This window comes from Myodes glareolus, chromosome 8 (assembly GCF_982192425.1).
Source record: "Myodes glareolus chromosome 8, mMyoGla1.1, whole genome shotgun sequence".
NCBI lineage: Eukaryota > Metazoa > Chordata > Mammalia > Rodentia > Cricetidae > Myodes > Myodes glareolus.
In genome coordinates, this window is record NC_142033.1 from 4,869,804 (window position 1) to 4,891,980 (window position 22,177).

Consider the following 22,177-nt stretch of genomic DNA (forward strand, 5'->3'; position numbering starts at 1 on the left):
TTTGGCAATTCCCAGAACTGGCTACTTTTTTAAGGCTTTAATTAATAGTGGAGCAGAATTCAAAAATGTCCTCAGCAGTCTTGTTTATATCCACAACTGCCTGGAATAGTCTGATCTGTTAGCAATATGTAAGGATCACAAAGAACACACAGACAAGGGAAAAGACACACATATGGCTCCAAGGACAGCCAGGTCGAGTCAGTACTAATGGCGACTCAGGTAGCATTACACCACAACTGGTTGCCAAGGGACCGCCTGGAACACACAGCTCCTAGAAGCACAAATCCCAATCCTGCCGGCAATATTTGCCCATCTAGTCAGCATTTCTGCTACACTGGCGAGACAGTCGTGGATGTAGCATCAAAGAATGAAGATCACTCCACCATTGTACCTTCCCAGTGATGAAGTCAACAGCTGGGGCCTTGCCACCTTCTGGTCTGTAGACTCCTCAGGTGTCACCAGCTTCCCTCTTTGTCCCTTTTCATGTCTACTTCAGGATACACTGTAAGATCACGTTTCTGCTCATTTTCCAGTATGGAACGCTATCCTCCTTCCCTGCATCTCATGCCATGGGTAGTCTTAGTGCATTGCATGGGGTTGTCCCCAGTGTGGTTTCTCTCATGCCTGGGAGCAGACTCAGGTCCTGATATACTGTGTTCTCCTACATCTCCAACACTCCTGGAAGTGTATCCTACTGGTAGAATTACTGTTAGAAACATTTTTATTATGTGTGTATTTGAGTGTGTGTGCATGTGTACCTGTGTAGCATGCCTGTAGAGGTCAGAGGAAACGTCAAGGAGTTGGCTCTTTCCTTCCACCAAGTGAGTGGGTTCTGGGGACTGGACTAGGATCTTTAGACTTTGTATCAAGTTCCTTTACCCATTGAGTAATCTTGCTTTTTTGTATTGAATCTTGATCATCTAGTCAGGCTGTGGTTGTTGGGTTATATAATATGAAATTGCATTTTTCATTTTGTGGTTTATTAATAGTCTCTCAGGAAAAATAATCGGTTATCAAGCCCATTATTCTGCTGTTTTGTTGTCTATATAAACCATTTGTCCTGGTGGAACTCAAGATGTGCACTACCATGCTTGTTTCCTTTCCCTCCCTTCATCTTTTTCTCCCCTCTCTCCTCTGTTTCCCTCCCTCTCTCCCTCCCATTTTTCCTCCCTTCCTTCTTCTCTTCCTTCCTTTCTTATGTCCTTCCCTCTTTTAGCATTTCTGACATTCATTACTTACTCCCTCTTTCCCTACTCCTCTATTTCATTCATCTTTTCTGTTTGTCTTTTTGAAACAGGGTCTCCCATAGCATAGATGAGCCTTGAATTACAGATCCTCCCAAGTGCTGGAATGTTACAGATAATGCCACTGTACCCATATTTTATGAAGATATTTTCATAGCAGTTTTAAACATTGTTTTTGGTTATTGGTGCTCATACAGATTTACTGAAATTGTAATTCAACTTATTTTTTCCCATCATGAAATTAAACCAATGATCAAGTCTCAGGCTTGACCCTTTCTATTTGACCCCTTGGTTTATTGCTTGACCTTTTGAGCCTTTTCATTAGAAAGGAGGAAATTATATTAGATTTGCCTTATACCTAAATTGAAAGTTGAATGAGGTTATTGCTGAAGTGTTTAGGGAGAGCAAGTAGTTAGGAATGTGAGTCACATCATCAGAACAGTGAAAACCAATTCCTGAAGAGACAGAAAGTGTGAGCAATTGAGGGGAATTGTGCTTACAGTCACAGATGTAATGTTTGCTCAGTCAGTGCTTCTCAAGCTTGAGTGAACCTGTCAATCACCTGGGCTGCCTGCTCATGATATGGATCCCTGCACTGACTCCCAGATATTCCAATTCAGTGTCTGAGAAGACAGCACAGGAATCTATGTAGTAACACTTGAGTGGACCCTGAACTACTGACACCCCACATGTTAGAAGTCTTAATTTTTAAAATAAAGGCTTGGATCTTGGTTTGTCTATCAGGTGCATAACACAAGTGAGACAAGGTGTTTTTAAAGAGAATTCAAGCTGAAATGGAAACAGATTATAACTTCAGGAATAAAATATTTTGTTGAGAATCTCAAAGTTCCTCTCTGTCCAGTGACTTATGATTTTCCCTCTTTAAACTTAGGATGTCTATGAGGGGGCAGACCATCATCTTCTCCATTAATCAGCCCCAGTACTCCATCTTCAAACTGTTTGACAGCCTCACCTTAGTGGCCTCAGGAAAAGTCATGTTTCATGGGCCTGCACAAGAGGCTTTGGAGTACTTCAAATCTGCAGGTATGGATGGATTTGCTGTGGGACCTCTTTCATTCCCTGTAGAGAACAGGGTTTCTCAGGAGTGCTGCTTGACCCTCGTGTGTATGCCCTCTTGTGTACGTACTGTGTGTGGGAGTCTCTATTTTAAATACCTTTGGTTAATTTGGTTACAGGATTCTGTTAGTTGTGCAACACAGACTTTTTGCTGTTCATGTCTCTTTTCTCTTGTCTTGTATGCATGCCTGTGTTACAAGATTTTTACTGAGTCTCCTGTTCTGCTTCCTATTTGTGGTGACCCTCTTAACTAACATGCTGAACTCAGAGCCATTTATCCATCATTTCAAAAGCATTGGAAAGTCCAGCACCATTGTGTTCTTGCTCACATAGCGGGTTGTGATTTTCAGTTTTCCCCTCATGTGACCTGACTCTGAGGAGCTATGGAGATCTTACTTACTTAGTAGCTTTGCGTTTCAGGTTTAGGTGATGATTGAGGACTGTAGTGGCTCAAGTCTGGCTTCTGCAAACTCATGTGTTTGGCCTGCTTGTTTTTTTACAGTCAGATTGGATGATGACATATTTTTAATGGTTCTTGCCTTCAGTTTCATCTTAGCAAAATATTAATATTGGTATGGTTGATTCTCTTTGACTACAAATATAGGCTCAAATATTTGGTGCCCAGTATTCTTTATTTGTTTTTAATTAACCTTTGTCATTTAATAATGTTCAAACATTTGTGGGTCTATGGAGTCTAACAAAAATTTAGGCCAAATTGAAATGATCATTTCACAAGAAGAGTTCATATATATATATATATATATATATATATGTGTGTGTGTGTGTGTGTGTGTGTACATGCATACATATATATGTTTATATATGTGGTATATGTCTATATCTATGTCTCTGTGTAGTCTAAGTCTATGTTCATGTTTATGCCCATGACTACATATATGCCTATGTCCATATCTATCTCTATGTCCATGTCCATGCTTATGTGTATGTAGTCTATATCTATGCCCATGTCTATACATACATACATATATATGCATGTATGTGTATATATATATGCCTATGCCTATGGATATGTCTACTCTGTCTATGTCTGTGTATTGTATATGGTTATGTGTATATGTATATATAGCACCAACATAAACACATAGATGTATATAATAGACTTTGAAGCAGAGATTGCTGAAGTATTATAAGTTTATATTTAATAGAAAAGAATAAGTTGGTGGGGGATGTGAAAAGAGAGAAAGAAGTTCTTAGATTCTGTCTTCTCTCCCCTGTCCCACTCTCTGACAAAGGGTCCTCACATTTGTATTCATGGTCTACTTTCTTTGTAGGTTACAACTATGATTCCCACAACAATCCTGCAGACTTCTTCCTGGATATCCTTAATGGATGTTTCTCTGCTCTATTAGACACAGAGGAAGATAGCCTTGAAGGTATGTGAGCCTTCTAGAGTCACAGATTTTTGTCTAGTTGATTTCATTAAAACACAACCATGTGTCTCAATAGAATATAGCTTTCATGTTAATTCAGTTTCTAAAATTAGTTAATAGACTTTACTGTATGCTAGTCCTGTGTGTTTTTAAATTTAATTTATAAAAGAACATTTTTATGATATTGTTACAAGGGAAATTTCTTTTAAAAAGCACCTATTGATTATCATTTTGTTTTTTTCTGTTGTTTTTAATAGGGTTTTCTTATGTAGCCAGACTAGACTTGAATGAGTGCTCTTTCTATATCACTTCTGAAGTATAAATATCACAGGGCTATGTCACCATGCCTGGTTTTGTTTATAGCATTTAAAAACAAGATACTTGGAAGTTTATAGATTTACATATGCATTCATGTAGATGGATTTTTTTTGTCCTGCTCGGTCCTGCAGCTGTTCAGTCCCAACAAAACTCACAGAGACTTATATTAATTATAAACTGGTTGGACTATTAGCTCAGGCTTATTATTAACTAGCTGTTCCAACTTTAATTAATCCATAATAATTGTCTATATTTAGCCTCATGGCTTGGTACCTTACTGAGTAAGGCATTCTCATCTTTCTTCCTCTGTATCTGGCTTGTGAATATAGACTGAGCCTCTCCTCTTCCCAGAATTCTCTTAGTATGATTGTCCCACCTATACTTCCTGAATTTAATTAATCAGCCTTTTATTAAACTAATACGAATGACAAATCTTTATAGTGTACAAGAGGATGTCCCACAGCACTTCTCCTTTATGTCTTTTCAAAACAAGAACTTTGAATCTAATCTCCTTTGTTTAGTTTTTTTCCTGACCATTATCCATAACAACTTGCAACCAACACTCTGAACAATGACAAACATCCTTAATCCATTTTGGGAGAATGTGGGCATAGTTTTCTAGGCTATATTCTGCTGAATGGGAGCACTGATGATCTTATGGGGACTCAAAGAAAATTTAGGATTATGGTCAAGTCCTGACTGAAGTATTCTGTAAGACAGGATCATATCAGTCAGCAGTCTTCAGGCTGTTCTGGGTGTAGAACTCAGAGGAAACTGCAACAGAGGTGCTCTAAAACGTTGAATCATCTGGGCCATCTGTTACAACTGGAGATTTTTCAGGGTATCTTCCTTGATAAAACATTAATTTTCTTAACCCAGAATGAATCCACTGCCTCTCATTTCCTGTGGAAACAAAAGCAAAATCTCTTTTCCAAAGTAACATTTATTTTTCATTTAAATTTTGAAGTCAAGGCATTTTCAAAATTTATCAGTTGAATTAACTCAGCAGCATTTATAATCAAAAGTCTTTTAGCAGCTGTTGCTCCTTCATCAGCAGTGAAACAATTCAAAGACAACACAATAACATATAGTACCCAGATTTTCTGTATATTTCCCCTCTTTATATGGCTTTAGCTATTTTCTACTCTATTTTTTTTATTTTTATCTTTTTTTCTTTTTCAGACAGGGTTCCTTTGTGTATCTTTGACTTTCCTGGAACTCACTCTGTAGATCAGGATGACCTTGAACTCAGAGACCCACCTGCCTCTGCTTTCTGAGTGCTAAGATCAAAGGCATCTGCCACCACACCCAACTACTCTATTTTTTTCCATTTTTTTAATGATTTTTTCTATCCTTTTTTTTTCTCCTGAGCCTACATATATTTTTAAACACACTGTAAACTATTTAGAGTTTTTTTTCATTTGAATTTGTCTTTACTTGTAGATCTCTTTTTTTGACCACATGAGTCTTTAATTTCCTAAGTGATATGCCTAGGATCAAGGCAGTGACTTTGGTGACTGGATCTGGCCCATTCTTTTGCTTCCTGAGAGTCTAGATTTATAGGAGAAGTACTAGAATTTCTACCCCAACTCTGTAGAGTTTCTAGGTCCAGGCTACCACCAAGAAGCATGCCAGCTACTGCTCATTAAAACCATTTATGTGTTTGGTGGCAGGGCCTCTTAAAAGAGCGGTGAGGTTTTTGTTGCTAACACTGAGTAAGGAAGCCTCTAGTGAAAGAGATACACTTTGCCTCTAACAAACAGAGCCCACCCAAGAAAATGCTGCTACCGAAAAGCTGTGCTTAACTCTTTTATTTTGTGTTTAGAAATTCTTCCCAAGCTCTCTCAGATTTTATGTGGATGTAATTGCCCAACATTGGTGCCATTTGTAGATGAAATTTTCTGTCTTGTCCAGTCCCACAGCTGTTGAGTCCCAACAAAGCACACAGAGGCTTATATTCATTATAAATTGGTTGGCCTTTCGGCTCAGGCTTATTATTAACTATTTCTTACATCTTATATTAACCCTTAATTCTTATCTCTGTTTAGCCACATGGCTTGGTACCTTTCTCAGTGAGGCATTCTCATCTTGCTTCTTCTGCATCTGGGTGACGACTGCAGACTGAGACCTTCCTCTCCCTACCATTCTCCTACTCTGTTTGCCCTGCCTATACTTCCTGCCTGGATACAGGACAATCAGCATTTTATTAAACCACTATGAATGACAAATCTTTACAGTGTACAAGAGCATTTCCCACAGCACATTCACATGTGGCAGAAGCAGGGACAAGACTCTTTACGAATATTAAGTATACAAACATAAAATAAGAAAGACTACGTTAAGAATTAGGGTATAGATGGGGGAAAGACCATACAGTTTACTGTATCCATGGAATAATGACTGTAGTCAGGACAGTTAGAGACACTTTTCTAATCTGTGAAGGAATTACTCAGGAGTAACTTTTTTTTTCTCAAAGTTTGGTGGGCTGAAGATGGAGCTCAGCTGGTAGAGTGCTTGCCTAGCATGCACAAAGTCTTGAGTTTGGTTCCTAGCAGCACATAACTGGGTGTGAAGGTGCATGCCTGTAATCTCAGCACTTGAGACAGAAACAGGAGGACTTGGAAAAGTTTAAGCTTACCATTGGCTTCAGCACAACTTCAAGGCCTGTCTAGGGTACATGGCACTCTCTCAAAGAAAAACTGATACATAATTCTGTCTTATTCATGTGTATTGTCCCAGAAAAATCTGTTAAATTATTGTCTAATGTTTCTTGCCTTTATCCACTTTTATCCCAAAGCTAATGAACATAAAGAACTTTCTGAGAGACAGCACCAAGTCAGAGAAAACTTAGCGAATATGTATGCCCAGTCCTCCATATACAGAAAAATGAGAACTGAACTGAATCCACTCTTGGGGGAACAGAAGACAGAAAGGAGCTCAGCCTTGGAGGAGATCACGTGTGTCACCCCTTTCTGGCATCAGCTCTGGTGGATTTTCTGTCGTTCATTTAAGAATTTCAAGGGTTTTCCATGGATCATTGTAATTCGGGTAATCTGATTAATTATTTTAATTGTAAAACTCAAGTGTGAACAATTTCTGAGTCATTCTACTCAAACCCACACTTATCTTCTGCTTCCTTCCATGTGTTTGTCATCTCCACTCTCCCTGACATAGAGAAATATTCAATAGAGCAAGTAGAACACAATTAAGTTTTTACTTATGGAAGGCCATGTAGTGATTATCTTTTATTAGAAAAACAATAATGCATAACCGAAATAGAAAATTAAATTCTCAGAATGCAAAAGGAAATTCAGCACACCTGGGAACTTCTCATACCTGTCTACTTTAATTCACCACTGCATCCTACAAGTTCAAAGTCCAGGAATGAGAAAAGGAGAAAAAGGCTTTTTTCCTGATGCAACTTTCCATGTCGGTGGATGGATGGTAACTGGATAAACAGATAAAACTGTAGCCTGTCAGATGAGAGAATGGACTTGGGGAAGGTTTAAGTAGAGAAGGGTGGAGATGACTGGAGAGGGAAAGGACGGTTGGTCTGTGGTTGAAATCATGTGGTGAGGAGACAGGGCCACAGAACAGCTCTGAGGGAGCCTGAGCATCCACTGCCTGAGATGAGCCCGCTGCAGAGTGCTGTTCCCTCATCAGGAGTCCAGTGTGTGAAAGCAGCAGCTACTCAAAGAGTGCAGCTCACACACACATGGTAACTGGACTGAACAATGCTCTTCCCTGTCAGTCAACTGGAACTGGGAGGAGGTGAAGTTCTACTTTTCTTTAAACTGGCTCTGTAACAAGGATCATCATGACTTAAGATTTTCTGTTATTTTAACCTCAATGTCACACAGAAATGTGGTTCTTCCAGTACATTGAGCCATCATTTATTATGTTATTTTTTATTTCATGAAGATGGTGATTCTGCTGTGTTAGTGTTTGATCATGGGGCTGTAGCCCTTAGAGCACAATCATTTTACCATGAACCTACATCCCTGTCCCTGTCCAATCAGAATTTAAAGTTAGTTCTGCTGTTAGTGTGTTGCTATTTTATTCTCAGGCATTTAGTTTCTGTTGCAAACCGAAAGGTTGTGTGTTGTTTTCTGTAAACAAACGCCACTTTCTTCTTAATATCTGTGCTACCCATTTCATATTTAAATGTTGCTTCCTTCCCTGATTGTGTGTCTGTGAATATTGTTACCATTTGAGTTATAGTGCCAGTTGCTCTGAATACTTTGGCTTTTGTACTAGGGCATTTGTATCATAAAAGAAGCATTTTTAAGTCCACTTCTTGCGAACAAAGGATTTGATATGATTTGAAAATAGGTGATTTACGTTCACCACTTTGGGTTATCCACTGTTTAGTGGTGAGGCAATATCATGAGGAGAGAGAGAGAGAGAGAAAGAGAGAAAGAGAGAGAGAGAGAGAAAGAGAGAGAGAGAGAGAGAGAGAGAGAGAGAGAGAGAGAGAGCAATGCTAGGAATGGAAGATTATGTTTTTAAATTTTTATTTATTTATTTTTTGTATTTGAGTGTTTTGCCTGCACGTATATCTGTGTACCATCTACATGCCCATGGAGGCCAGAAGAAGGCCTCTGGAATTGGAACTACACATGGTTTTTAGAGGCCATTATGGTGCTGGAAACTGAATATCAGGATCTCTTCAAGAGCAGCAAGCACTCTTAACTACTGAGCCATATTTCCAAGCCCTGGGATTTTTATCTCTAATCTATCAAGTTACATGCTATTATGCTATTCCTTAAGTCATAATATTCTATTTTTAAAACAATATCAGAGACATAATAGAATATTTCAGTTAAGCTGCAGCATCACATAGCCTTACACTTTGCTAATGGAAGCACCTTTTAAAGTGATTTTAACCCAAAATCAAAGCAGTGCAGGTTCCTTGTTACAGTCTGTCCACATTGAGTAGATAGAGATCAATGAGGGTCTGGAAGAGCTGGCAGTTTAAATGAGACTTAGCCCAGGCTGCTCTGGCTGATGCTGGTGGGGCTGCCATGACAGAGATGTTGGGTAAGAGAGCATCGAGGGACACAGAGGACACTGTATGATCACTTTGGTGACAACAATAGTGCTGGTTCGCACACAGCACACACTTCCCTGAGGTGACACAGGTGGGGATCAGCTCACCACTTCTTAGCACACAAAATCCCATTGCTAGGAACTGTGTTGTGAGCCATTTTTAATTTCGTTATTGAATTCGCACAGGAGGGGATTAACATTCACTGTATGTTCTCCACTGAGCTCTCCCCTGGCCTGGGGTGCACTTGCTTCTAACTATAAGAATAAAGAAAGCCTGAATTACCTTGAGTGAGTTGAAGAAGAAAACTGCACATGTTCACTGGCATCAGAGTTGAGACCCCAGTTTAGGTGAAGACTTTCTGTCACTTACCTGGGTTTGTTTCCTAACCTCCCCAGACACTTGCATTCTCTCCCACCCGGTGTCATCCAGGTTTTAGTTCCTGAACTGAGTTCTTCACTGGCCATTTCTGGCTGAGCACTGGGAGAAGTCTCAGCTTTCAGGGTCTGCACTGTTGGAGCTTCAGATTGCAGAGACCTTCATTTTTAGTTTAACACATAAGCAGTCTAGTAACAAGTGTGTTTTATATTCTTCCAGGCACTGTGGCCAAAATATAGTGTTTAATCTCACTAGAGAGATCTGATTAGGAAACTATATATATTAAAATAATGGACAATATGTAGGATACTACTTTCTCCTAATGGATTTTTTCTTTTTTCCTCTATTTTTTTTTGAAAGGTAATTATCACAGTCTCAGTGGCAGTGTTTATTGGTACTTTGATCTATGTTGTAAGAAACGATTGTGCTGAAGTCTATACCAGGTAAGCAAATTTGGATCCTGATTTTGAGAAAATGCTGTTACTTTGTTCAAGCTTATAGAAATCCATTAAAAATTGGAATTCATGATGAGGGAAGAGTAAATGTTTTATGATATGGTAGGGTGTGCGTTGAAGGCTGAGTGGGCAAACTCAACTTTTCACATATGTTTGTGTATAGAGAATAGGAAACTAGACACACCACACATCTCACATTTTACCAATTTTAGTGTATGGAGTAGCTTCATATTATGCAACTATCACCACAGTTGAAATATAGGTCGTTTTTCATCTTCCCTAAAGGAATCCCAAAGATCTGAAAGAATATTCCCCATACTACCCATTTCTGATCCCTGGCATCAACCATTCTACTTTCTATCTTTGAGATGACTCATGTGGAACCCTGAATTGGAATCACACAAGTATCTGTGTTATGGTTTTATTTTAGTTTTTTACTTCTTTATTTTAGCTGACTTGTTTCTATTTGTGCGATGTCCTCAGGGCTCATCAAAGTGGTGTGTGTGTGTGTGTGTGTGTGTGTGTGTGTGTGTGTGCGCGCGCGCGCATGCGCACAGATTTCTTGGGCTCTGGAAGGCAAAATAATAGTCTATTGTGTGAATATGCTGTGTTGTTTCCTATTCATCTGTGACTGAAAATGTGGTTTGCTCTCCCCTTTGGCTACTATGGAACCATGTTTCTGAGTGTGCAAGTGCATCTGTTTGAGCTCTGTACTTTTGTTGTTTAAGGTAGAAACCTAGAACTGCCAAATCACAGCCCATTGTGTTAATTGTTTGAGCAACTTCTGTCCTGTCTCCAACTCTACTGTATTATTTTATATCCTCACCAGCACAACACAAGGGCTCCTGTATGTGCACATGCTCACCCTTTTTTGGTTTGAATATCTTATTCAAAGATATCAAAGATAAAAATAAGTCACAATTTATTGGATATGCAATAAAGAGTCTGTAAAAACCAGTTTTCCATTTTAAGTTTGAATGTTTCCTTTTCAGTCCACAAATATTTATTTCTTTACCTAGTATGTGTACATATGAGGTCATATATATGCTACAGCATGTGTGTGGAGGTCAGAGGACAATTGAGAAGAGCGGATCCCTCCAGCATGTGGGTTTAAGGGACTGTACTCAAGGTCATTAAGCTTGGCAATAGTCATCTTACCTGCTGAACCATCTCATGGTCCATAATTTTTCCTTGCTATTAAGTAATAGGCACTTTTTAAAATGAGATTTGAATTCCCCTACCAGATATGTACATGATCCACAGACATTTCTTTCCTTCTGCGCATTGCCTTTTTTTTCTGTTTATAATGCTTTGCGTACAGATGTTTTTAGCTTATCCTGTTTATTTTCTTGTTGTGCTGGTGCAAATTTTCTTGACTATATTAGGTTTATTTGAATGTGAGTGTGGGTGATAGAATGGGACTGTTTTTCCTGACTTGTCACCCTTTTGGTTCTTGTCTAGTTTGAGCTACAATATGACTTTAAAGATATGCTTTCATGTTAAAACTTTTCAATGACTACAGCATGTTCCAAACATAGTTTTTCATCAGAATCACAATTTTCAGAATTTTCACTGTAATTTATGTGTGACACACTAGTCTTTGTTCAATTGGGCTCCCTTCTTGATACCCACAGCCTCAGGATGCCTCCCAATGGCCAGAGAGTTTTGACCATGGAAGTTCTATGACTTGATTTTTGAGTGAATGTGTGTGTATATGTGTGCATGTGTGTTAGTGTGTGTAAGTATGTGTGTTGTGTGTTATATGTCCAGGTTTCTGTGGGGTATACTCATGATTAGGTGGGTGTCACATATTTTGTTGAGTTGTGAACATCTATACATGGAGGCCAGAGGTTATGCTGGTTTTCCTTGATGACCCTCCATTTTCTTTTTCAAGACAGGTGCCTCACTGAACCTCGAGCTCATTGGCTTAGCTAGGCTGGCTGGTGGATGAGCTCTAAGAAACAGCCTCTGTACCCTTCATCTCTGAAGTTACAGATGAGAAGTGCTGTGCCTGGGGACTTTACCATGTCTTCTAGTCATCTGAAATCAGGTCCTTTTAGCTAAATGGCAGACACTTTGCTGAACGGGCCACCTTCCAGCTCCGCAAGTCTGTTTTGATATATGGAAAGCACTAACTAGTTTGAAAGATAGAATAAACATAAAGAGAAGTTCCGTGGATTCTTCCTGTGTAGATCAGACAAGAGTCTGCAGTGAGATGATCATCACAGCTATTCAGTCTGTCTGCTTTTTCATCTTCCCTGAAGGCCAGGATCTAAAAACTTTCCTGGCGTAGCCATATCTGGTGGGAATGGCAAAGATCATAATGCCAGCAGTGCTGCTTGACAAAGATTCAACAAAGCTGAGCCACATGAGTGCCACTGCTCCAATTCTGTTTGTGATTTCTACGTATTGTATGCTTGGGTGGTGTGTGAAGTCCTTCTGTATATGTGTTGCTTTTATTGGCTAATGAATAAATAATCTGTCTTGGCCAGTGATAGGTAGAGTAGAGCTAGGTGGGGAAAACTAAACTAAATGCTGGGAGAAAGAAGGTGGAGTCAAGAGATGCCATGTTGCTGCCAGATGGGAAAAACGTGAGTTGCTAGCTGGAACCTTGCTGGTCAGCCAGGAATCTCACGGTAAAATATAAAATAATGGAAATTGGTTAATTCTAGATGTAAGAGCTAGCTAGCAAGATGCTTAAGCTATTGGCCAAACAGTATTGCAAGTAATATAGTTTCTATGTGGTTATTTTGAGGCTGAGTAGACGAGACCAAAGAAGTGGCCTCTTACAACACTTGGGGAACTTTAATAAGTGTAAAATTTGGGGATATTGTGTTGATGGAAATTTTCTCATGAATCATTTATGTATTCTCCCAGGAGTATTGTTTCTATGCTTGCCCAGGAAAGTCCTAAGCATAATACCCTACCACTTTTAGGGAGATATCCGTATCCACTTGACTGTCTTCCTTATGCCTTGGAGGTTATGAAATACTAAAGAAAGCAGAGATCTCTTTATTAGACTCAGAGATATTCTTTAAAGTTGAATACAAAAGCCTTGAATTAGATCAGGTATATCAAAGGTTGAAATCAATACATTATACTCATGAATACAGAACGAAACTGTGTTGAATAAGTTTCTGTCTCACCCAATCCTTGTCCTGCCTGATTCCTGCAGTTCTTAAGTCCCAAAGAAATCACACAGAGGTCTACATTAGATACAAACTGATTGGCCCATTAGCTCAGACTTCTTATTAACTCTTATAACTTATACTACTCATTATTAGCCATTATTCTTATCTGTGTTACCCATGTGGCTTAGTACCTTATTTGGAAGGGTAGCCACATCTTGCTTCTTCTGTGGTCAGTTCAAGATTGTCGAGTAATGGACTTCCTTCTTCCCAGAATTTCTTGACCTGCCTCTACTTCCTGTCTGGTTGTCCCGCCTATACTTCCTGCCTGGCTACTGGCCAATCATCATTTATTTAAAATATAATTGACAGAATACAGACAATTCTTTCACACCAAAATTGCACCTTTTCATTCATAAGGTACATGGGTAAGGTATGGAGAAAATCATCAAGCCATGGCTTCAGCAGGCCCTCCACAGTCCAAGAGAAAGAGGCTCCTCTTCTCCTTTGCTCTTATCTGGTCACATTCATTGGGCCAAGCTGCTATAATACAGTAGGCTATCGACCAAATTTCTGAATCGACAATAATTCTTAAAACATCTGCCCCTGTAGTGACTCAGGAACAAGATAATCAGAACAAAGTAAACTTAAAAGGTCACCAAGATTCAGTGTTTAGAGAAGCTGGCTGTAGATCAGATTGCAAGCCTCTTCCCTCTGTACACTCAGATGATTACATGGCATATACAGAAACAAAGTGAGAGAAACTGGAGTTAACTCTGACCACACAGGGACTTTTGATGGGCAAAGAATAATATGGAAAGATGATTAAAAAATGAAGTGTCAGGACCCCCATTTCTTAGAAAAGTTAGCTCATGCAGAGGCAGGTTGGTATCTTATGATCAAAGAACAAAAGAGTGCCAGAATTAAACATAAAAATGAATTATATATGGATGTAAAGTGTAAACATTGTATGATGTCAGAAATAATAACTTCAGCAGCTTCCAGGTGGTGGTAGACATCTTTAATCCTGTCAGTCAGGAGGCAGAGGCAGGCAGATCTCTGTGAGTTCCAGGCCAACCTGGTCTACAGAGTGAGTTACAGAACAGCCAGGACTACACAGGAAAACTCTGTCTCAAAAATACAAAATAATAATAATAAATGCTGCAGCAGCTTTGAACTGAGGAATTTTTTTGGCAATCTGGCTGTTAATAGTTAATAATATACAGCACAGGAAATGGCAAACATCTTGGACTGGCTAGTATCCTTGAAGTCACAAAATTTGACAACCTGAGAAAGGGCTATCATGTGCCTCTAGATTCTTAAAATTTGGGTTATGGGGTTGATGAATAAAATTACCATAAAAGATAACTCTGTTTATAAATGATGACTAAACTTATGACCCCAGATGTGCAATAGAAAAAGTTAAACCCATGTCTGGAAACAAAAGTGATAGGATCTGAGTTTTGAAACAACATGAATCTATTCCTACTCACCTAATTCTGTCTGAATAAAGAAGCATTCTGACTGCTAGTTAGTCAGGCTGAGATTCTCACACCACTGTGGGCTGAATCGCTGCTTCCCTCACGTGCTCCCTGCCTCCTCTCTGGCACCTGTCAAGCCCTGGGCCTGTTTTTATCTGTGGCACAGCAGCTGCGCCTGATCCTACTGATGCCTCAGCTGCTGACTGTGCCTCAGCAGCCCAGGGTGGCCTTTGTGTCCCGCCCCCACCACTACCTCGGCTACCTCCATGTGTGGAGACAGATGTGGTTTTCACTAAAATCCTGTCTTTTTATTTTACCAATAAAGACTCTGGTGCCAGATTTTGGGGTGAAAACCTGGTAGCTCAGAGACAGAGAAAGCAGCTGGCTGACCTTCCTCCTCTGCTGTTGTCTCAGAAAGAGCTCTCTTCTATGCAGTCTGAAACAATACTTCTCCACTGCATCTCTCTCTCTCTCTCTCTCTCTCTCTCTCTCTCTCTCTCTCTCTCTCTCTCTCTCTCTCTCATTCTAACCTCCTCACTTCTCCTCACTCTATGGTCATTTCCAGTCAGCTGCTTGCTTGCTCTACCTCTAGATCTATGGCTGATTTTATTTAAATAATGTAATCTCAGGGTTCAGCGTGTGATCAAATAACCCTCAACAGGGTGTGGCAACAGCATGTTCCAAACCCAGTGGTACTTGATTTGTGCCCTGTATTGACAGCACAGGATGATCACAGGATAGAGAGTATAGACACTGTCACAGGAAGCATTCAAAAATGAACTCCAAAAACCCTGGTGCAGAAATGTTCTTGGAAAGTGCAGATATAAAGAAGAGTTTTATTAGCTGGTTCTTCATATTGTGAAATGCTCTTAATTTGTATTTTTCACTCCCTTTGCTAAGAGGTTTTTTTGTTTGATGAGAAGTTGGACTGGGTGACAATGACCTTTGTGTGTGGTTTATTCCAATTTCCAGTCTTCCTGATAGCGATTGATCCTTTTGGATAGTGTCCCGGTTAGGTTTGTTTTTGTCAACTTCACATCAGCCAGAGTCATGTGGGAAGAAGGAATGTCGATTAAGAAAATGCATCTATTAGGGTGGTTTGTGGGAAAGTCTGGGGGGCATTATCTTGATTAATGATTGATGTGAGAGGGGCCAGCCCACTGACAGCAGTGCAAACCCTAGGCAGGTGGTTCTGAGTTTATTAAGAAAGCAAGCTGAAGCTAGCCACGAGAAGCACTCCCCTAAGGCCCCAGCTTCTATCCCTGCCTCCATGGTCCTGCCTTAAATTCTTTTCTGACTTTTTTTGGGGATGGACTGACCGGGACTATGTAAGCCAAATAAATCTCATTCTCCCTAAGATGCTTTCGGTTAGGGTGTTTATCACAGCAACAGAAACCTAAGTAGAACAGTTCAAAAACACTTCCTCAACATAATTTAATAAAGCTATTAAGTTACTTTCTATGGTGATATTTAAGATATTCATCACTCTGACTACAGGGCAAGGCCAGTTCAGGCCACCTCTCCTTTATTGCTTAGGGTCTTAGCTGGAGTCATCCTTGTAGATTCCTGGAAATTTCTCGAAGGCCAGGTTTCTTGCTAGTCCCATAATGGTTCTGTCAATCAAAATAATCTCTCTCCTTGCTTTCATCTCTGTCCTTTCTCCATCTTGACTATCTGTTCCCTCAAAATTCTCTTTCCTTTTCCCTCCTCCCTTCCTCCTCCCCTTCTACACTTCCTTCTCCCCCACCCCTATGCTCCTGATTTTGTAAGGAAACCTTGTCTATTTCCTTATCCAGGGATACATCCATCATTAATCAAGATAATGCCCCCCAGACTTTCCCACAAGCCACCCTAATAGATGCATTTTCTTAATCAATGTTCCTTCTTCCCACATGACTCTGGCTGATGTGAAGTTGACAAAAACAAACCTAATCAGGACACTATCCATAAGGATCAATACAAATTAAGAGCATTTCACAATATGAAGAACCAGCTAATAAAACTCTTCTTTATATCTGCACTTTCCATATATATGTGTGTGTATACACATATATGTGTATATATACATACATATATACACATATATACACACATACGCACACATGTGTGCGTATGTTTGTATGTGTGTTTCTTAGAGATTACCTCATTCCTTAGCTTCTCTAAGGTCATGAACTATAGGCTCAATATCCTTTGCTTTACTGCTAGTATCCACTTATGAGTGAGTATATACCATGTTCATCTTTCTGGGTCTGGGTTTCCTCGCTCAGGATGTTTTTTTTCTAGTTATATTCATTTGCATGCAGATTTCAAGCTGTCATTGTTTTTTACTGCTGAGTAGTACTCCATTGTGTAAGTGTGCCACACTTTCTTTATCCATTCTGCAGTTGAGGGGCATCGAGATTGTTTCCAGGATCTGGCTATTACAAATAATGCTGCTCTGAACATAGTTGAACAAATGTTATTGTAGTATGATTGAGTATCCGTTGAATATATGCCCAAGAGTCGTATTACTAGGTCTTGCAGTAGGTTGATTCCCAATTTTCTGAGAAACTGACATACTGATTTCCAGAGTAGTTAAACAAGTTTGCATTCCCACCAACAATGGAGGAATGTGCCCTTACTTCACATCTTCTCCAGCATAAGCTGTCATTGGTGTTTTTTATCTTAGCCATTCTGACTGGTGTAAGATGGTATAATCTCAAAGTTGTTTTGATTTGCACTTCCCTAATTTCCTTAAGTGTCTTTTGATTATTTGATATTCTTCTGTTGAGAATTCTCTGTTTAGTTCTGTACCCAATATCATCATAGAACTTTCATCCAGCAACTGATGGAAACAAAGACAGAGACCCATAGCAGAGCACTGGACTGAACTCCCAAAGTCCAATTGAAAATTGGGGGAGTGAAGAACATGAGCAAAAAGGCCAAGACCATGATGGGGACACCTACTGAAACAGTTTGCTTGAGCTAATGAGAGCTCACCAACTTCAGCCAGACAGGGAAGGAACCAGCATAGGTCTAAACTAGTCCCTCTGAGTGTGATTGACAGTTGCATGGCTGGGCAAACTGAGAGGTCACTGGCAGTGGCACCAGGATTTATTCCTACTGCTTCTACTGGCTTTATGGGAACCTATTCTCTTTGGATGGATACTTGCTCAGACTAGATATAGTAGGGAGGGCCTTGGACCTTCCCCAAAACAAAGTGCCTTACCTTCTCTGAGGAGTGGATGAGGGAGTAGGTGGAGGGAATGGGAGAAGGGGAGGGAGTGGGAACTAGGATAGATATGTAAAATTTATAAAAAAGATTGTTTCCTTTTTTAAAAAATAAAATTAATTAAAAATATTAATGAGCTTTAAGGTGATAAAAAAGTTACTTTTGGGGTCAATGTTAGTATTATTTTTATCATCCGGAGTCCAGATGATACATCTCTTGTTTTTATCCAGCATTGCCTTTTCACTTTTTTCAACTTGTGTAACTAGGAACTGGGTTTGAATTTTGTGGCATAGGAGTTCCTTTGGCTCAGCAGCATTATAGAGTTGAGGCAGCCAAATATTAAGGAAACAGCATTACAAAAAGTAATTAGACTTAAAAATTTGTTGTGCATACTTACAAAATAACTGAAATAATTTTCCCAAAATGCATGTGAAGTCTGATATTCATTGCAGCACTACACCTGATAACCACGTTCAGGAACTTAAGTGTCTACCAGCAAAAAGCTGGTACAGAAAATGTGACTTGCAATGCCGCTAATTTTCAAAATAAGAATTTATAACAACATGGATAGAATTGACAATTTGTGGAACATCATACAAAGTAAAGTAGTCTAAACATAAAAAGACAAATGTATTTCACTTCCATGTGGATTATGAAGCAATTGCCATCCTGGAAACAGGGGATGAAGTGATGATGGACAGAGACAGTGTGGAGAGAAGACATACGCATGGGCAAGGAGCACAATATTAGTTACACAGGAGAATAGGATACTTTTTCTTTGAGATCAATTGTACAGCACATTCAACTTAAAAAATATAATACACACTTCAATGTTTCTGAGAATATATTTTTGATACATTACCATAAAGTGATGTATATTTGTAGTGATGAGCATCACCTAATGTAGTTTGATATAATTATTTTACAAAACTGCTCATGAATCATATTAGTTTTATGTCTTCAACTTGTGGTATAGGTTGTCAATCTATAATTATAAAATCTAAAACAATCAGATAAGTATTTAGATGTGACATATATGGTTAAGTGAAGCCAGGGTCACAAATTCCCTTTTTAAGTTCTTGGTTTTGTTGATAAACATATATGAGAGTAAACCCAGATGGGAACTTGAGGACAATTTATTGGAGGCAGAAAGAGAATTTCCTGAATACCAAGGAACAGGTGTGTATGGGCGTGTAGGAGTGGCGAGAAAGAAAGTTGTGCATTTAGTAGAGCTGACCCTTTAAAGCAAGACTGGCTCATTAGGAGGGGAGGAGAAACCCATGTCCTCCACTCTATGGTTGGTCACATGGTCCTCTGGTCTTCTACTCTTGTTTGGTCCTTTGAGGCTGGGGCACATCTGTGACCTAAAAGGTCTAGAACATGCCATGCCATGCAGCCCAGGCAGGCCTGAGTCTGCAGTGATTCTCAAGCCTCTGTCTTCCAAGTTCCAGGAGTTTGGAGGGTAAGCTTCCTGATCTTCTGAGAATCCTTCCTGTTCTCAAGTTGTCTTTTTCATTTTTAATATTTTGCTTTAATTGGGACTTTGGTAGATTATAAAGTGAAATTTTTCTTTAATGTAGGAGAAAACTTATCTCCGCTAAATTCCTCCCCCTCATCTGTTCTAGATACCTATCCATCACTGTGTACCTAGATAAAGAGAGTCACTGACTTCTGTTAGCTGAAAAGGTGGCTGCTAGGACCCAGTCATGCCGTCTGTCTCAGAAAACCTGACATGTGTGTCCAGGAAAAAGATAAATGCAGAGTGCCTTTTATCCCCCCCTCCTCCTGCTTACCATCCCCTATCAAATGAACACAATTTTTTCTTCATAAATAAACATGACTGAATTCAGTTTTGAGCTCTTTGAAAGCCATGCATGAAATTGTTTGGTTATTTTAGGAATAATCATCAAGCTGGCTTTAAAGATGGTACTACAGTCAATGTCTGTAGTAAGCTGTTGTGTGGGGATTTCCCAACTGTTTCATGTTTTAATATTTAATCATCTCTAAATCAATACAGCCAATGAAATATTAAAACTTTTAAGAGTTTTATTTATCTTGATATTTCTTTTTATATATTAGGATTGATGTTTACCAACTTTGTTAGTTAAATTATAGTGATGCGTTTAGCTGCCATGACTAAATATCACAAACCCAGTGAATTTAAATCAAATGTCTCCACACTGCAGTGTGAGAGCCTGAGGTGAGGATTCTCTCTCAGGTTCTTCCTGTCTGGCCTCCTTCTTTCTGCCGTCTCATGGTAAACTCTGCAGTGCTGTCTTTTTCCATGATGGTGACACAGATGGCATCATGGGGTTCCTTTCTCATGATTCCATCTAAAACCAACTAACTCCTAAATTATATACCCAAGGATGATTATATTCAGGGTCATTATCACATTGATGGATTTTAGAGAAAGCACTTCTATTAACAGATACTGCAGTGGAGGCAGAGAGGAAAGTAACTCAAGGGACTTCCTGACTTTTATAATCAGAACAGTTCTACATTTTCCTTCTTTCTTTTTTAAATAGTTATTTTATTCTTATGTGCATGAATGTTTGTCTGCATGGATGTATATACACCATGTGAGTGTCCTGAGACTTGTGGAGATCAGAAGATGGCATCATATCCATGGGAACTAGAGTGACAGATGCTTGTGATCCACCGTGTGGGTACCGGCAACTAAACCTGGGTCCTTTGTAAGAACAACAAGCACCCTTTACTGCTGAGCCATCTCTCCAATACCACTTCTTTGTTGTCATTTTCATTTTCTTTTTTTAAAGAAAAATCATATGATTTTATTTAATGTACAGAACAAGTTCTGTTGTAAAGAAACCATTCTAATGTTGAGTTTTCTGTTTGATTTTTCTTCCATTCTCTTTCTGCAGATCTGTCATGCTCTTCTTGCTTACAAGTGTTGAATGTATCACAGGCATGTCTGCAGGGGAGCTCTTCATGATTGACAGGAATCTCTTTGTGTGAGTAGCCCCTGCTCCAGAGGCAGGCATCAGGTGATGATGACCAAGATGATTATATTCATAGTTGGGCCTAGGATGTTATTGCATGAAATACCAGTATTTTTCCTTTTTTCTTATTTGTTTAGTTGAAAAGTAACCGAATATTGGAAGTTTGTGTTCATCATTGTGGCCCCATGTATTTTGAAGTATGTAAAGAGATTATTAATATTAATGAAAAACTAGTTGGGAAATTAAGACCAGAGGTGCCTGATGCTTAGTAAAAGTTTCAAAATTTTGGGTGTGGTCACCAGATCCCAGTGCTGCAGATACAGTTGTAGGTGACTGAGAATCACTGGAGGATCCTGAACCCCCAGGGAAGGATGTCAGGGTTTTCATAGAGCTTAAGTATAGTGGGTTCAGCAGCACGTTGAAGCTAGAGAGGGACAGCTGCACAGGAATCAGAGTCCTTCTCTTGATGCAGGGCTGGAAAGAGCCAGAGAGCAGCTTCATATAAAAGAGTGGTTTGTCTCCCATGTTTTTTAAACATGGAAAAACCTTTTCCTGGTGTCCTGTACTTGGGATTCCCTTCTCTCAAAGATGACCAAGATTTGCCCCCAAGTACATGCCAAGGAGGGGAGTCATCAGAGAGGAGCTGAGGGCCTCGCTTGAAGCATGATTAATAGAAGCTCGGAGACTAAAAATGGGGTTCAACCTGAAGACCAAAAGCCTGCCTCTGGCTTTTACCCTGACCTCAGTTTGAAAGGGTGATCATGACTCCAGGAATCTCAAAATGAGACTGTTTGTTGAGTGCTATTTCCTCCCATTTTATAATCTTCTCTAAGGCTGGGATTAAAAATGTGCACCACCGTGATTAAAGGCATGAACCACCTGGTTTCTAAGGTAACCAGTGTGGCAACTAGAATTAAAGGTGCGTGCTACCACTGCCTAGTGTAAGACTGACCAGTGGGGCTATATTACTCTCAGATCTTCAGGCAAGCTTCATTTGTTAAAATACAGTTGAAATGCCACCACATTTTTCGTTTTTGCCTAAAATAAAAAGAAAGCTATAACTAATACAAAAAACAACATACAATAAGTACAATGACTATATACAATATACACAGGTAATAAATATATCAACAATATCTAGTTCATTTGCATTTGACAAATTCAGAGAAAATACTTCATATGTATCCTGTCTTGGTGAGTCCAAAGTCTTGTACCTGCCCAGGCAGGAAGTATAGGTGGGTCAACCAGACAGGAAGTAGAGGCAGGACAGTGAGAACAGGAGAAGGCTAAGAAGGAGGAAACCCATTCCTCCATTCCTGCCCAGACGACAGAGAAGCAAGATGTAACCTGCCCCACTGGAAAAGGTACTGAGTCACATGGCTAACACAGACAAGAATTATGGGTTACCATGAGATGTAAGAATTAGTTAATAAGAAGACTGAGCTAATGGGCCAATCAGTTTTATAATCTTATGGAGTCCTTTG

The 22,177-nt window shown here is 39.5% G+C and overlaps 1 protein-coding gene across 3 annotated transcripts in view; it reads left to right on the forward strand.

Annotated features, from left to right (window-relative positions):
* LOC148121081 (ATP-binding cassette sub-family G member 3-like) overlaps nucleotides 1-22,177 on the forward strand; it is a 54,509-nt gene that overhangs the window by 16,140 nt on the left and 16,192 nt on the right. For all 3 annotated transcript variants that reach the window (XM_087908781.1, XM_087908782.1, XM_087908783.1), the window contains 5 exons: nucleotides 2,137-2,288; nucleotides 3,614-3,715; nucleotides 6,828-7,078; nucleotides 9,816-9,898; nucleotides 20,616-20,705. In XM_087908781.1, the coding sequence (XP_087764907.1) occupies nucleotides 2,137-2,288; nucleotides 3,614-3,715; nucleotides 6,828-7,078; nucleotides 9,816-9,898; nucleotides 20,616-20,705 (678 nt within the window). The remainder of the gene's footprint in view (nucleotides 1-2,136; nucleotides 2,289-3,613; nucleotides 3,716-6,827; nucleotides 7,079-9,815; nucleotides 9,899-20,615; nucleotides 20,706-22,177) is intronic.